General features: G+C 39.9%; 1 protein-coding gene across 4 annotated transcripts in view; it reads right to left on the bottom strand.

The window, feature by feature from the left end:
- wdfy3 (WD repeat and FYVE domain containing 3) overlaps positions 1 to 18,163 on the bottom strand; it is a 369,321-nt gene that overhangs the window by 37,474 nt on the left and 313,684 nt on the right. For all 4 annotated transcript variants that reach the window (XM_063043525.1, XM_063043526.1, XM_063043527.1 and 1 more), the window contains 6 exons: positions 14,680 to 14,828; positions 12,403 to 12,523; positions 12,220 to 12,305; positions 6,982 to 7,062; positions 4,309 to 4,363; positions 484 to 603 (listed from right to left, as the gene is read on the bottom strand). In XM_063043525.1, the coding sequence (XP_062899595.1) occupies positions 484 to 603; positions 4,309 to 4,363; positions 6,982 to 7,062; positions 12,220 to 12,305; positions 12,403 to 12,523; positions 14,680 to 14,828 (612 nt within the window). The remainder of the gene's footprint in view (positions 1 to 483; positions 604 to 4,308; positions 4,364 to 6,981; positions 7,063 to 12,219; positions 12,306 to 12,402; positions 12,524 to 14,679; positions 14,829 to 18,163) is intronic.

Here is an 18,163-nt window from a genome sequence, read left to right as displayed (position 1 = left end):
AGGAAAGGAATCATTTAATCACTAAGAATTTCTTCTGAATTTTTCTCCAAATATATTAGAAGTAACATAGTTTTGCTGGTTGAAAGAAAACTGGAAAAGTTTAAAACTATTCAACCGCACAGTGTTTCATTAAAGTCAATATGACAAACTCCGTCTGGATTTAACCAACTGCAAAGATTAATTGTTGATATCTATACTTAAATGATATTTTAAACTATATAGGAAATGTTAATATTCAGTAGCTATTTCTAAATAATAACAATTTCAATAAAGTTAGTAAACTGGGGAATAAAACTTGCTTACAATATAGTTAATCCTCCTAATTTTGAAGTGGCTTAAAAATCTCATCTGTATTAAACCATACTGGATGATTCAGAGGCATCCACACATTCAAAATAAAACTGTATACTAAGGATCAAAGGGCACTAAGTGAACTTACTTTTGTGAACAATTCTGAAATAGTAATTTGAAAAGCGTCCATACCTCAGAATCGTAGTCTGCCAAGATCCATGGAAATACTGGATACTGCATTAAGTCATTATAGGATCTGCCAGCTAACGTGTTTAGGTGCATAAGATATTGAAAATTGCTGATTTCTCCCCTCTAAAGGAAAGACAAAAAGTAATGACCTTTGTTCCTTTGTTGTATGTGCAAATACGCATGTTTAGACTTAACATAAAACAGGTGTGGGTTGCGTAACTTTATGAAACTAGGAACTGCCTATTGCACACATCTCATAATATAATTATGGAACATTACGTGATGCCCACATAACACTCAGTATTTATACCCAAAATTAAATATATCCTATTATGACTGCTTATTCAATAATACTATAATCACAATATAATGAAACATTTATCACAAGTTTGCCGTAGTAATATTGTCATGAAGATGACACAATGTAATAGGAGTTCAGAAGTTTACAATGATTTAGGAAAAAATTACATAGGTGTGGGCAGCCACGATTTAACCTTGTTGGGCTCTTATTTGTTTGAATGTTTGACCTTTGTTTTCCAATCACTAAAAGAGACTCAATAATGAAAAGCAAACAACAGGAATTCTGCAGATGCTGGAAATTCAAGCAACATACATCAAAGTTGCTGGTGAACGCAGCAGGCCAAGCAGCATCTATAGGAAGAGCCGCAGTCGACGTTTCAGGCCGAGACCCTTCGTCAGGACTAACTGAAGGAAGAGTGAGTAAGGGATTTGAAAGCTGGAGGGGGAGGGGGAGATGCAAAATGATAGGAGAAGACAGGAGGGGGAGGGATAGAGCCGAGAGCTGGACAGGTGATTGGCAAAAGGGGATACGAGAGGATCATGGGACAGGAGGTCCGGGAAGAAAGACAAGGGGGGGGGGTGACCCAGAGGATGGGCAAGAGGTATATTCAGAGGGACAGAGGGAGAAAAAGGAGAGTGAGAGAAAGAATGTGTGCATAAAAATGAGTAACAGATGGGGTACGAGGGGGAGGTGGGGCCTTAGCGGAAGTTAGAGAAGTCGATGTTCATGCCATCAGGTTGGAGGCTACCCAGACGGAATATAAGGTGTTGTTCCTCCAACCTGAGTGTGGCTTCATCTTTACAGTAGAGGAGGCCGTGTCAATAATGAAAAGGTTTAGTTTGTAGAACAATGAAGAGCGAGGGGACATAGGAGCATATTTTCAATGTGGCAGTGTGTGCTGAACTACCACTTTCGCATCACAAGGATCCTGCTGGAGATGTACAATGCTGATTGGTTAACCTCAGGATTTTCTGAAAGATACACAATGCCTTTCTCCAGCAGACCATGCCATAGATGATACTGGCCGAAGTGCTGTTCATTTGCATACAACAAACTATTTGACTGATCCTTCTGTCCCAGAGACTAGAAGCTATGGTTGTGTGGTGTGAGAAAAAGAATGGAAACCCAAAAAAGGAAGAGTTGCCTGATTCTTCTTTTTTACAGCAGGAGTAGTACTGGATAATTAGAGAGGTGATCTTTGTAGAATGGGGAAGCTGAGTTATGAATTCTACATTCTAAAGAAGGACATTTATATGTTTTGAGTTCGCAGCTGTGCTATTCATGTAAACTGTTATCTTTACTGCTGCAAAATAATCTTAGGTAATGAAAACTGGTTCCAGAAGGAATCTTTAATGGCTCTTACTGAACAGTTAGTCATTAACTATGTATTTTAAACAATTATTATGGATTTGGCTGTCCACACTCATTTCCTAAATACTTTCTAGAGAATGTTGCACTTTTCAAAGGATCTGTTCAAATCAATTCAGTCCGGGTCACTAGCCTATGTGAACATTGCTGTTCTACATTGAGTAAGCACCTAGTCCCCAACATAATGCTCCACTCCCTAAGCATACCTATACCACCTCTGAAAATCTGTCTCAATTTTCATCCATGTTACCTGGTCATCCTAATTCAAACAGATAAAAAAAGGTGTAACATTCCTCTACATAGAGAATGAACAACATAAAAATCAGTTTTTAATTAAGTAGGCAAAATCTTTGGAAACATTTAAAAGACAAGATACTACATATGCCCAACAGCTAAGTCAGCAAGTGTGAATATTAAAAAAAAACAGAAGGCAACTCCTTTGCTTGTATCTTCAGAAAGAGCTCTACTTCCATCTTTAATATCTCTATTTTTCCCTTTCAGGGCTCTTTTGAAGACCCTGACATGAAGTTACATGCTGACTATGGTTCTTTGCGGGAATAGGACCCGCTCTCGGGGTTTCACAACTGGCCGTTGTTTGGCACACCAAGGGCTCGGCCCAGGAGCTCTGTTCACCTTTGGAGGACCGAGTTTTCATGGCTCTAGAGACTGGTCGTGGGGGGGGAAGGGAGAGATCGGAGGTCAGTGTCCGATCAGAAGACTGGTGTGTCGGGGGAGACGGAAGATCTAAGGCTGCGTGCCCAGAGACCTTTGGGCACAAATCTCAGAAAAGCAACGCAATGGACTTTTAACGTCGTAAACCAGCAAGTTTGTTATGGTTCCCCGCTCGCTGTGAAATGGAGATGCCCCTTTCTCTTATTAGGGAGAGAGAGAGAGAAAGCCTGTGGTATGTCAAATTACCAGGTGAACAAGTAGTCTTTAGGGTAACTGCAAGTCTGTGTCTTTGCTCTTGCCTTTCTCACACTTGAGTGCTCGATGGTGGGTGCTGAGGTTTTTTTTGCCGGTGGGGAGAGGGGGGATTGTTGCTTGCTGCCACTTACCCACGGGAGGGAGGGGAGCTGAGGGGGGGACTTTGGGGTTCTAACGTTGAACTGTTGTTCACTCTTTGGGGGCACTCCTCTGTTTTCGTGGATAGTTGCAAAGAATAAGCATTTCAGGATGTGTACTGTATACGTTTCTCTGATATTAAATGTACCTTTGAAGTAAAAAAGGCTATTGATATGAAAACAACAGGAATTCTGCAGATGCTGGAAATTCAAGCAACATACATCAAAGTTGCTGGTGAACGCAGCAGGCCAGGCAGCATCTATAGGAAGAGGCGCAGTCAACGTTTCAGGCCAAGACCCTTCGTCAGGACTAACTGAAGGAAGAGTGAGTAAGGGATTTGAAAGCTGGAGGGGGAGGGGGAGATGCAAAATGATAGGAGAAGACAGGAGGGGGAGGGATGGAGTCGAGAGCTGGACAGGTGATAGGCAGAAGGGGATACGAGAGGATCATGGGACAGGAGGTCCAGGAAGAAAGACGGGGGGGGGGGGTGACCCAGAGGATGGGCAAGAGGTATATTCAGAGGGACAGAGGGAGAAAAAGGAGAGTGAGAGAAAGAATGTGTGCATAAAAAAGAGTAACAGATGGGGTACGAGGGGGAGGTGGGGCCTAGCGGAAGTTAGAGAAGTCAATGTTCATGCCATCAGGTTGGAGGCTACCCATACGGAATATAAGGTGTTGTTCCTCCAACCTGAGTGTGGCTTCATCTTTACAGTAGAGGAGGCCGTGGATAGACATGTCAGAATGGGAATGGGATGTGGAATTAAAATGTGTGGCCACTGGGAGATCCTGCTTTCTCTGGCGGACAGAGCGTAGATGTTCAGCAAAGCGGTCTCCCAGTCTGCGTCGGGTCTCACCAATATATAAAAGGCCACGTTAATTTTATGGACAGCTGTCACCTCACCTGAGTATTTTATCATTTTCAGGTTTATTTCAGGTCTCCAGCATCCTTAATTTTGTTGGATGCTGCAAGGATGTCATCTGAAAGATTTTACCCAAAAGCTTGAACTAAGATCTCATTCACTATTTTGCATATTTATTTCACATAGGATGATCTTGTTTTGATTTCTATCTGGCCATTTTTTAAAATTACTTGCCTCCCATCTTTGTGTTACAGACTTCTCTCCAACCAGTGTACTAAGCAAACCAGACCTGGGAATAGATAAATTAAAAATGCTTACTTTGCACTTAAGAATCATTTACTTAAAACTACACACAGACACATACCAAAATATTTCAAGAGGTCTTTATCATAGTCAGCTTAAGTTTTAAATTATACATTTCTTAAAACAGACAGTGATATTTTTGAATATAACAGTATTCTATAAATTATCTATCAAGTAGAAAATGAAAATGCTAATAAAACATTTAATATCTTATTGTGTCCTCAACATATTGTATTAAAACATCAGTTTTAGAACGGTTGAAGACAGAAAAGTAAAGGGACAAAAATATGGAGGACTATTAAGAAATAAGTGGGTTGCAATCTGGGGAATAGGAATGGGCCATAGAAGGCATGATATCAATAATGTAAAATGTTAAAATCAAGAGCAAGTATAGATAAGTGAGCAGAGGGAAGAACGAGACTGTCAGAACAAAGCCAGTGGTGGTTTGAGTGACTTCAAGTTCAGAACAATCTCGCTGGCTCACCATTTGGCTATGGAGCAGCTAGATGACACCAAAACATGATACACTGCTGCTTATCGACTACAGTTCACCATGCAACACCATCATTCCCTCACTACGAATTAACAAACTTCAGCACATGGGCCTCCATACCTCTTTCTGCAAATGGATTTTTAAGGAGACTACAGTTCGTGCGGATGGGTAATAACCTATCCTTCTCACTGACAACAACAGGCACACTTCAAGATGCATGCTCAGTCCACTGCTCTACTCAAAATCCATGACTCTGAGGCTAGTCACAACTCAAATGTCACCTATAAATTCGCCAATGATGCCACTGTTGTACGAAGAACCTCAGATGGTGGTGAGGTGGTGATTGGAAGCGAGATAGGTCTACTGGCTGAGTAGTGTCACAACAACAACCTCACACTCAATGTCAGCAAGGAATTGATTGTGGATTTCAGGAAAGAAGTCAGAGAACACACACAAATCCGCACTAAATAGTGGAAAGTGTGAGCAGTTTCAAGTTCTTGGGCATCACTTCACAAAGAATCTAATCTGGGCACAACACACTGATGTATTCACAAAGAAGGCACAGTATTGGCTCCACTTTCTTAGAAGTCACAAGAGATTCAATATCACCAGGCACACTTACAAATTTCTATAGATATATGGTGGAGAGCATTCTGGTTGCATCACAGCCTGGTATGGAGCTCCAGAGAGTTGTGACTCAGCCATTTCCATCATGGCACAACCCTCCGCTTGGCCAAATGACATATGAACTGGATTCTCTTCAAATGTGACTCACACGACAACTGCTTTGGAGCTCAAGAAAATCTTAAGACTTCTTTACTCCGAAATTTCTCTCATGCTCCTCCTAATTACATATATTGACCATTTACTTGTATAGAGAGCAAATTACTGAAGTTCTTTCCTGCAGTCCATTTTTTGGTGTACGTGGCAGAGTGGAGAATGGTAAAGGAAAAAGCAGAAAAGTTGAAGAAGAGATCAATGAAGTATGTGAAAATGAAACACGAAGCCAAACTCTTCTGAGCTTGATACTGCAAAAATTCGACTATCACATAGCTTGGCCACTTGCTCCAGGAAGACTGTGAATTTTTATTTGCTTTTGGTTAATAGTAATGCATCAAACAGTAAAAATACATGATAGTTCATTGTTTACTCTCATCCCTTTGATAATCATGAACAATTTCACTAGGTTTTTCTTTAATTTCTATTGTTGAGCTCTTTTGTTTCCCAGATTTAATTTTGTTTAAATTTATTTTTATTTGGAAACACAGCACGATAACAGGCCCTTCCTGCCTAACCAGCCCACGCTGCCTAACTAGATCAATGTGAGAAATTAACCTACTAACTTGTACATCTTTGGAATGTGGGAGGAAACCCACAAGGTTATGGACAGAATGTACAAAATTCTTAGAGATAATAGTGGAATTGAACCCCGATCACTGGTGCTGTGATAGTATAATTCTAACCATTACATTACTGTGCATCCCAAATTATCTTTAATTACCTTTTTGCACAGCACAACACAGCCCCTTGAGAGGACTGCAGAATTGTTTTTGAGAGTGAACGTAAAGTTGTCAGTAATGAAAAAGTGGAATACTTCCTATTGTATGCTTTGTCTATGTTCTCACCTCCAAGTTTACTGTAAGCATTTACTGTAATAGATTTAATAAGGTACCTAAAATAACTCATGGGTTACTATTTACAAGGTAGCTATCGGAAGTATCTGTAAGTACCTCAGATATTATCTTGGTAACTATTCACATTGTGCTGTTCAATATTAAAAGAACACAGTCATCCTCCAGCAGCAATGAGTGATTCTAAAATTTCACCATTAGCAAATGAAAATCAGGGAACAGAGCTAATACCTTCACATAAATCAATATTTATTAAAGTCCTAACAGAAGCAGATAAATTAAAAAGCTTGTCGCATTTCAAGGGCAGCTGGTCATGCGTTAATGACTTTGTTTTGTAATGCCAAAATCTTCAGGATCAAACTGAAGAATTACATGTTGAAAGCACAAAGAACTTATCTCTATTTCACTTATTTAAAATGCAATCTCAAAAGAAATTGAAGCAGCCAAGGAGGTCGCAGGCACTTCTGGAACTCCACTTACCCTTGTTCCACACTCGTATTGGGCCGCTGGCCAGAAACAGACTCAGAACTGTCAGTCAAAGAGGGAACCACTCCTAAAAATCTGCAGCACAAACATCATTGTAAATTGAAATGATCGGCTTTCACACATTGATAAACCTCAAAGAATTGTTATTTACCTTTAATGAAAACTTTAATAGTTTAGAATTAGCAGATATAAGGGTTAAGAACATTAATTAACAACAAAATCCCTGGACAGTAATTTGTTCAATTATTCAACAGTTCAAGGGAAGTAAGAAATAATCCTGGGAAATAAGAGTTAATCCTGGAAACTACAGACTGATGAATCTCATGTCAGTAATAAGGAAGTTACAGGAGAGGATTCTTAAGCATAGGATCCATGAGCATTTGGAAAACCATGGCCTAATTTAGAAAAGTCAGCATGCCTTTACATGGGGCAGGTTACTGTATATCTAACTAACTTGATTGAGTTTTTTGAGGAATTGAAGTTGAGCTGTGAATGATGTCTGCATTGATTTTAGTAAACTATTTGACACAATTCCTCATGGGAGGTTCATCCATAAAATTAATGACCATAAAACACGAGTAGAATTAGACTATTTGACCATTCGAGTCTACCTCACCATTCGACTGTAGCAAATTTATTTTCCCTCTCAATCCTATTCTCTTGACTTATCCCTGTAAGCCATTTTCTAATGGTGCTACATCATCTATCTTATTTTGTATATTCTGTGCATTCAAGTATCCTCTTTGCCTACCTGCCTGTCCTTTCAATAAAGTGTGTATCCTTGGATGTTACACTCCCAGCTGCGACCTTCTTTCAACTAATGCCCAGCACATTATACTTGCAATTTCTAACTGTGCTATATCATCGATCTTATTTTGTATAATCTGTGCATTCAAACTTCAATCCTGTACTCACCATCCTTCTTTTCAATTCTGAATCCAGGTTTCCTAAACTTAAACTCCCTTTCTAAATTTTTGTCTTATTCTTTATTTTGGAAACTTCAGTAACATCTCCTGCACACCACTCTCCTTCCCCTTTACTTTATCCATACTTTTCTGAGCTGTTGAACCCACTATCTACTATTTAGAGCCCTATTCATAGCCCTAGTTATGCAATTCACCCAGGATCCAGGTCACAGCATGGTTCAAGTGAACCCATCCCACCAGAATAGCCCCTTTCCTAATACTGATACCACTGTCACATGAGTTCAAGCCCACTTCCCCCAGACCAATATTTGAGCCACTTATTTAACTCTCTGATCTTATTAACCCTGTGCCAATTCCCATGGTTGAAATGTCTAACACCAGATGGCATGCACTTAACTTGAGAGGGGGTAATTTCAGGAAAGATTTGCGGGGCTTCAAGGCAGATAGTTCTGAGTTCGAATCTCAACCTGAGCAGCAGCAACATCTGCGCGGAAAAATGGCCTGGCAATCTACTTTGGTATCCTGCCATGACAACCCTATGGACAACTACGCTATCCATGGGGTCGCCATGAGTTGATGATGACTCAACAGCACTCAACAACAACGAGGATGAACAGAGGTCGATCAGTACATGGCCTGAGAGACTTGTAGGGCAGTTCAATATCCCTGGGTTTCCTTGTTTTAAGACATGATAGAGAGGGAGGTAAAAGGGATGGAGAGGTTGCACTACTGATAAGGGAGAATATCACAGCAGTACTTAGAGAGGACATACTGGAGAGTTCATCCAGAGGCAATTTGGATGGAGCTCAGAAACAGGATGGGTGCAATTATACTGACAGAACTTTAATAGAACCCACAATAGCCATTGTGAGATGCAGGAACAGGTATGTAGCCAGAATGTGCAGAAATAACAAAATTGTCAGAGTGTAGGACTAACTTCCCCAGTATTGTCTGGAATTTCCTTGATGTAAGAAACCAAGATGGATCAGGATTTCTTTAATGCACTCAAGAGAAGTTTTTTAACAGTATGTGGAGAGCCCAATTAGTGGAGAGAGCATACTGTACCTAGTTTTGGGAAATGAACTAGACCAGGTGATGAACCTGAGAGTCGGAGAACATTTTGTGAATACTGACCACAACACTTTATGTTTTAAGATAGTTATGACTAACGATATAATTGGATCTTGCGGTAAGGTACTAAAACTTATGGCAAGATGGCACCACCAATGAACGTGACTAATGGAGATATGCTGCAGACAGTTCAAGAAAAAAAAAACTACTTCCTTTTTAAAAAAATATATACTTCTACTTCGAAGCTGTGTGCAATCAGAGCCTGCGATTTACACTTTGATAATGTGTTTTTGGGCCAAATGAGCGACCTGGTGCTTTTGCTGTCTCTGAGGGAATTTGGCATAGTTGAGAACGGAGTGTGTGGCCTCATAGTGGAGGGTGAACCCATGTTCACCCACTATCCGGTTCTCGCCGATCTTGCCAATAAAAGCATTGAGCAAGATTGAAATCAACAAGGATGAGAGCAGATGGCAAGTGGGTGTTCAGTGCCGTCCGCTTGTGTTTGACCGGTCTCCCTCCCTCTGGCTACTGCTGGAGGAAGGTGCAGGAGTCTTGGATCATGGCAAGGTTTGAGTGGCTTGGTTTGTAGATTGGACTCATTTTTAGAGGACCCTGCAGTTCATGTTACATGTATTTCTGGTTGCTCCTTTTTTTAATTGCTATTTTGCACAATTTTGATTGGGGTGGACTGGCTCTGCAGCCTGCAGTCAATGAATGATACAGCACTACATTAAATTACACTGAACTAAACTGAACATTCCTACTCGTTTGATGACTAGTATTCTCTGTGTTATATGCTTGTTTTTTTTTTGCTGTTTGCACAAATTGTTTTTTTGGGGGCTCATTGGGAGTTTGTTTTCTCTGAACAGGCTCCATGGTGTTTCTTTGTTCTGTGGCTGTCTGCAGGAAGACAAATCTCAGGGTTGTATACTCTATACATACTTTGAATCTCTGAAATTGGGGGAGGGCAAACTACCAGAGAGCCAAGGGGCATTGATCGGGAGCAGATGCTGTTAGACAATCCATGTCTAACATGTGAGAGTTGTACAAACACCTGTTAATCAGAGTTCAGGATCTGTATGTTCCAGTAAGGACAAGGACAGTAAGGTAAAGAAATCTTGGAAAACCCCAGAAATCCTAAATTTAGTTACGAAGGAAAAGGAGGTACAGTATATGCTAGCTTTAGGAAGCTAAAATCAGACTGAGCACTTGTGGAATAAAGGTAGCAAGAAGGAGCCCAAGCAGGTGATTTGGATGCCAAAAGGGACTATAAAATGTACTTGATGAGCAGGATCTTAGGATTATTCCATAGTATTTTATACAAATTGAGGATAATTCAGGAGAAGGTAGGTCCCCTTAAAGATAAAGGAGGGAATTTTTCCTTGGAATCAGGACAAGGGGCTGAAGTATTAAATGAGTACTTTGTGTCCATATTTACCGAGAAGGAATTGGAAAATAGTGAAGAGTGGGGCATTTTGAGAATAAGGAAAAGGTCAGACTGAATCTTCTGAAAGCATTAAAGTGAATAAGTCTCCATGGTCTAATGGCATATATCCCAGAATGTTGGAAGAAGCAACTGAGATTTCAAGGACTTTTGACAAGGATCTTCTTGTTCTCACTAGCAACAGTCGAGGTCCCAAAGGAGTAGCAAATATTGTGCCTTTGTTCAAGAAGGGAAATAGAGATAATCCAGGAAATTATAGGCCAATGAGCCTCATATCAGAGGTAAAGAAGCTACTAGGGTGTATAGGGAAGGACAGGATTTATGTGCACGTGGAAATGCATGGCCTGCTAAGGAATAGCCAGCAAGTGGTTACACAACTGGATATGGCATGCTTGCCTTCATTGGTAGGGGTGTTGAGTATGAGAGTAGGGAAGTCATACTGCAGGTATGTAAAAATTTATTCAGACCACACATGGAATATTCTGTGCAATTCTAGTCGCTCTAGTAAGTGAAGGGTATGAACTATAAGAAAAGGCTGGAGGGGAGACCTGATAGGGGCTTTTAAAATTATGAGAGGTATAGATAGGGCAGACAGTCATATCTTATCACCAAGAATTCTTAACACTGGAGGTTTGGGAGGGGGTAAGGTTTGATAGTTTAAAAGTGACATGAGGGGCAAGTTAGGTGTTTTATTTTTAAAAACAGAGTGAATAGCTGCCTGGAATGGGTTACCAGGGGCGGTAGTGCAAGCTGGCAGTTTGGTGAAGTTTAAGAGGCGAATCATTGAAACAAACCTATCAAATATTGAAAGGCCTAGATAGAGTGGATGTGGAGAGGATACTTCCTAAAGTGGGAGAATCTAGGACCAGAAGGCACAACCTCAGAACAGAGGGACATCCATTTATATCAGAGATGAGGAGGAATTTCTTTAGCCAGAGGAGGGGTGAATCTGTGGAATTTGTTGCCACAGGCAGCCATGGAGGTCGGGTCTGGTGATTTGCTGCATTTAAGGCAGAGTTTGATAGGTTCTTGATCAGCCAGGGCATGAAAAGTTATGGGGAGAAGGCAGAAGAATGGGGTTGAAAGGGAAATGGGATCAGCCGTAATGAAATGTTGGCGCATAGTGGATGGGCCGAATGGCCTAACTCTGCTCCTATGTTTTACGGTCTTTTGCTAGATACATTAAAATGGAAGGATGTGGATGATACAGAAGGTATACAATACAAATTGGCATCAAGATCACCACAAGATTGTGGGATGACTGGCCTGTCCAGTGCTATACTGTTCTATGTTTTCACAATAGATTTTCAAGACAAAACAAAATGAAACTTAAAATGCTCATTTTTTAAAATGATTATATCTTCCTTTTATGGTCTATAGATCGATATACATATCTAATACTGAGTTTGTCAGAAACCGATGGTACTGGAATTAGAAGTAGCCTAACGTTCACCAGTTGTTTCAGTAGCAAAACAAAAGGTTACACTTAGAATATTTATGCAGAGAGAAATGCAAATAATATATAAACTTACACCATTTGTAATACTTCGTATTATCTTGTATGTTAATTATAGTATTTGTACCCGCTTACAGTGTTTCTGGACATACAGCAATAAGCAGACTCTTTTTAAAGAGTATCAAATTACCTTGTTAATAAAACAGACTATGGACATTTTGATATAACTAAAATAATGAAGTATTTTATTGTACATGCACCAAATTTAAATAGAATACACTTCAATTCATCAAATTTCCCTGTAAGCTATAATTTCACACAGGAAATCCTACTACCTTTGATATACTTTATTTCGAACTCCTTTTTGGAAGGCCAGAAGATAGTTTCGTCCATCACCAGAGAAAACTTCAACTGCAATTGGCTGAAAGAGATGTAAATTTGAGAAAAAGAAATAAAACAGATGATTTTATTAATGCATGTAAAATTAATAGTTTTAATACAGGAAATAAGATCCCCACCTGCAGCAGATACCGTCTCTTATGGACTTCCTTGATGTCCTCATAAGCAAATTTACTGCAGGTCCTCTTCAGCTGACTCTGGCCTTGCCGCGCACCTCTGGGAATAATTGGCTCATGCATGCTAAAAAAAAAGAGGTGTGCCAATACTGGCTATGTCATAAAATATAACTAAATTTAAATTAGATTCCACTAATATTTTCAGTAACAGAGAATCCTAGCGTTCAGTTACTACTCCCTGTAGAGGGCATTATAATAACAAAATCAGCATATCAGTTGGTGGTTGTTTTTCTGGTTATTACACAATAAGCCCTGTTAGCAATACATTTGTTAAAGTACAGTAGATAAGACAGCATTCTTGATTAGTTGAGCTAAATCCAACCATGGTTAAATATCTTGTCAACGATGGTTACTTATGTTCGTACAAAAATACTCATGAATGACAGATTACTGGCTGGCAGAAAGCACCACAGGACTATACCCTAAACTCAAGCAATGACTGCAGAGCATAGGTAAAAAATACTGAAAAAATATAGGAGCAGAAGGAAAGCAATTTGGCCCATCGAGCCTGCTCTGCCAATCCATCATTGCTGATTTGTTCTCTCTCTCAATCGCATTTTCCTGCCTTCTCCTAGTAATCTTTAATACCCTTACTAACCAAGAATCTATCAACCTCTACTTTATTTATATCTAATAACATGGCCTTCACAGTCACCACTCTCTAACTAAAAAAAATCCTCTGCATCTCTGTTCTAAAGGGACACTGTTCAATTCTGAGGCTGTGCTCTCTGGTCCTAGAATCCACCAGTACAGGAAACATCCACTCCATCAAGGCTTTTCAATATTTGATAGGTTTACGTGAGATCCCCTCTCATTCTTCTAAACTCTAGTGAGTTCAGGGCCAGAGCCATCAAACACTTCTCATACATTAACCCTTGCATGAAGGAGACACAAGAGATTGCTGGAGGAACTCAGCAGGTCAGGCAACATCTATGGAGGGAAATGGACAGATTATACTTTGGGCTGCAATCCTTCATCTAGACTGTCAGAATCAGAATCAGGTTTATTATCACTGGCATGTGACGTGAAATTTGTTAATTTAGCAGCAGCAGTTCAATACAATACATAATCTAGCAGAGAGATAAAATGATAATAATAAATTAACAAGTAAATCAATTATGTATAACCGACTAAAAACATGCAAAAACAGAAATACTCAAAGCTTCAATGACCATTTAGGAATCAGATAGTAGAGGGGAAGAAGCTGCTCCTAAATCGCTGAGAGTGTGCCTTCAGGCACTTTGTACCTTCTACCTGATGGTAATGGTGAGAAAAGGTCATGCCCTGGTGCTGGAGGTCCTTAATAATGGACGCTGCCTTTCTGAGACACTGTTCCCTAAAGATCGAGAGGAAGAGTCTCGATCCAAAACACTGACTATCTATTTTTCTGCTTGAATTTTACCTTGTAATGACCTCCAAGTCTATCTGCTCCCTCTACCTTTCCAACATGTCTAGGTCTCCTGAAGAAACAGGGTTGTTGTAATATCAAATCAAATGTGTTTATTATTTTGACATGACAGTGGTGCTGATTCGCTTTTAATTTCATTTGTGAATCAAGACCACATATTCTTAACACGATCACAAATACAAGAAATCTGCAGATGTTGGAGGAACTCAGCAGGCCAGACAGCATCTATGGAAAAGAGTAAACAGTTGACGTTTTGGGCTGAGACCCTCATCGGGACTGGACAGCAATGATCCAGTCAATCTCTACTGCATAACAGGAGGAAGAAACAACCCCAGTTCCCAAACTCTGAACTCTCACCTGCACTATTTCAAGGGAGAATACACTATCAGTGACTTGGTGATTAATTGGAAAATGAAGCTATTATGGAGAAGTGTGAAGATTGCTATTTACAGCAGGCGAGGTTTCTAAAGTCTTCAGAGGATATTTTGTTGAAGGTAAAAACAAAATCTCTGATGTTGGAGCTCAAGGATTCCCCCTTTGAGAATTAAGTAGAGGGAAAGTTAGGATCTTGATGGTCATTGTGCTCAGACTCAGTCGTGGGACTGGAGCAGGAGGAAACTCTCCTCTTGAAAAATGGGAAATGTATTACCTTTTTTCATTTGGCACACAGCAGTCTACAAAAACAACAAACTTCTCTGTAGTTCAGGGAAGGCAGGTTGTACACATTAACCTTTACAGGCACTCAACATACAAATATGGGACAACTAACTCAAAGGACACCAAAGTTGAACATTGCAAGAACAAGAACTCACTTTGGAGACAGCGTTTCAATGTCACGAATTTCTCTGGTGGCAGTCATTGTGAAACCATCAATCACATAGAAATGTTCTTTCCCAAACAAGAGGAGTCCTTCACTGGTATCCAACCCTTGTACTCGAGCACATCGATAGATATGCTGAATCTAAAACAGACCACAAACCCATTTATTGAATACTATTGTTAATAGTCTCCTGATAAATCTACATCACCAACATTATTGTTACACTGAAACTTTTAAAATTGGAGTTCTTCTGATTATTATGCAAAACCTTCATCTTTTCACAAAAGCTTCCCTTATTTCCTGAAGGATTACAGGATCTTTTTCTCTTTTAGATATCCAGCACTGGCAATAATTTGCAATTCACAATATAATATTTCTGACAGATAAAATGGAAACATTATTATCACCAGCAAAAATCTGTAGGAAGAGAATCAGGAAATCTAGGTCTTCAGGTAACGACATTTTCAGTTTATGAAATTTATGAATGATTATTGTTAGTGAAACATTAAAGATGAGATGTTATGTTGAAATCATGGAATGAGCTATTCCAGGACGTTCATCTACATCAGTAAATGTTTTTAGTTCTAACTGGTTGAACTAACAATCCTGAGAATGTGCATAAATTACATAACATACCACATTCAAAAGGAGTCACTACAATTTTAAGCTGCAGGTGCCATATACACCTAATAGAAGAATATTTCTGGAAATGCATAACTCATATGTTCGATATTACTATATCAAAAAATTGACAATTAAAGCATCAGCCTTATATACTTCCAACTTAGGTAAGGCTTTGCACTAAGTGCTCACTGTGGAATGTACTCTCTTCATAAACAAATTCAAGTGAAATGTACAAACAATGAAAATATGTTGATGAAAGGAAATGTCTTTTCTAATGACAGTACATTTTTCGCTAGTGTTTCTGTTTTATATCTAGTTCGCATTAATGCTGTTTAACATTTACCTCTTACCTTTCAAGTTTCATTCAGCTGTTCTGTATCTTATCTTTAGTACTGTCCTCCGATAACCAATTGCCATTCTCTCTCTTTTTTTTCCCCTTGAGCTTTCCCTAGACCTGTGGACCTCAGGTTGGGAACCCCTGCCCTAGATAGTAATGGTTCTCTGATATAAGCATTGCTTCAGATGATGAATACTTGCAAAATACTCCCGGACTTTGCAAATTAAAAATACTTGTTTTCCCACTTATACTGTTCAGCCAAAAGACCAGTGACCAGAGTTATTACCTTTATTTCTTTTTACACACATGCCAGATGACTTGCTGAATATATCATTCTTTTTCAACTCATAAGTCAATGTACTGAATACAGAAGATGGGATGTTATGTTGAAGTAGTAAAAGACATTGATGAGGCCTAATTTGGAGTACTGTGTCCAGTTTTGGTCACTTACCTACAGGAAAGATGTAAGCAAGGTTGAAAGAGTACAGAGAAAATTTACAAGTATGTTGCCGACTCCGGAGGACTTGAGTTATAAGGAAAGATTCAATAGTTTAGGAGTTTATTTCTCATAACATAGAAGATTGAGAGGTAATTTGACAGGTATTTCAAATCGTGAGGTGTAAGGATAGGGTAAATGCAAGCAGGCTTTTTCCTCTAAGGTTGGATAGGACTAGAACCAGAACCAGAGGTCATGGGTTAAAGGTAGAAGGTGATGTGTTTACGAAGTAACTTCTTCACTCAGAGGACCATGAGAGTGTGGAATGGGCTGCCAGCACAAGTGGTGCACGCAAGCTCGATTTCAACATTTAAGAGAAGTTTGGATAGGTACATGGATGGTAGGAATATGGAGGGCTACGGTCCCGATGTAGATTGATGGGAGCAGGCAGGTGAAATTATTTTGGCATGGATTAGATGGACTGTAGGGCCTGTTTCTGTGTTGTACTTGTCCATGACTCTAAGGCTCTCCAACTCTATGCAAAACTCAGAACAGCTCTTGTAGCTATAGAACTTCTGCTCAATAATGACCCCCAGGATGTTGATGCTGGGAGAATGATAACAACATGAAGGTGTTTGGACCTTTTCTCATTGGAGACAGTCATTGCTCTGAACTTGCAATTTTCATTGCAACTTAAATGCAAAAGCCTCATGATTTGAAATACATACTTATGCAGCCACAAGATGAAGACCAGAAAAATTGATGATTTCAGGTAACTAACAATTACATCCAGTGGAAATATCTAAATCACTGGCAGCTTCAGAATCTCTCCATAATATCTTACGGGCTGCAAATTCCTAAGTGTAGAATAATAATGATAAAAGGTAGGAGCTTCAAAACTATTATCACTGAAAAATTAGGAGCCTTCCTTAAAATCTATTTCTGGACAGAATTGTTTCCAATTATCCACCCAAGTCAACACTTGCTCCCAGCTGAACCTATTTTTAGTTCAGCCAAAGGGACACTTTTTCACTTTGAAGTGCAATTTTCATTTTTTCCACAAGAGAAGGGGAGGGTAAATGGGGGCAATGTGAATAACTGGGCCAGTCCAAATACAATAAAAGTGACTTTTGAAACCATATATGACAAGGTGATCAGGACTACTTTTGTCAGCAAAGCTGTGACTTCAGAACTGAGGTAGGACAACATATCAAGTCAAGTCACTTTTTATTGTCATTTCGACCATAACTGCTGGTACAGTACACAGTAAAAACGAGACAACATTTTTCAGGACCATGGTGCTACATGAAACAATTCAAAAACTACACTGAACTACGTAAAACAACACAAAAACTACACTAGGCTACAACCTATCCAGGACTGCATAAAGTGCATAAAACAGTGCAGGCATTACAATAAATAATAAACAAGACAATAGGTACAGTAGAGGGCAGTAGGTTGGTGTCAGTCCAGGCTCTGGGTATTGAGGAGTCTGATGGCTTGGGGGAAGAAACTGTTACATAGTCTGGTCGTGACAGACCCAATGCTTCGGTGCCTTTTGCCAGATGGCAGGAGGGAGAAGAGTTTGTATGAGGGGTGCGTGGGGTCCTTCACAATGCTGCTTGCTTTGCAGAAGCAGCGTGTGGTGTAAATGTCTGTAATGGCGGGAAGAGAGACCATGATGATCTTTTCAGCTGACCTGACTATCCGCTGCAGGGTCTTGCGATCCGAGAGGTGCAATTTCCGAACCAGGCAGTGATGCAGCTGCTCAGGATGCTCTCAATACAACCTCTGTAGAATGTGGTGAGGATGGGGGTGGGAGATGGACTTTTCTCAGCCTTCGCAGAAAGTAGAGACGCTGCTGGGCTTTCTTTGCTATGGAGCTGGTGTTGAGGGACCAGGTGAGGTTCTCCACCAGGTGAACACCATGAAATTTGGTGCTCTTCATGATCTCTACTGAGGAGTCGTCGATGTTCAGTGGAGAGTGGTCGCTCTGTGTCCTCCTGAAGTCAACAACCATCTCTTTTGTTTTGTTCACATTCAGTGACAAGTTGTTGGCTCTGCATCAGTCCGTTAGCC

The sequence above is a fragment of the Mobula hypostoma genome, chromosome 3 (assembly GCF_963921235.1).
Source record: "Mobula hypostoma chromosome 3, sMobHyp1.1, whole genome shotgun sequence".
In the NCBI taxonomy this organism is placed as follows: domain Eukaryota; kingdom Metazoa; phylum Chordata; class Chondrichthyes; order Myliobatiformes; family Myliobatidae; genus Mobula; species Mobula hypostoma.
This window is presented reverse-complemented; position numbering and strand designations above follow the sequence as displayed.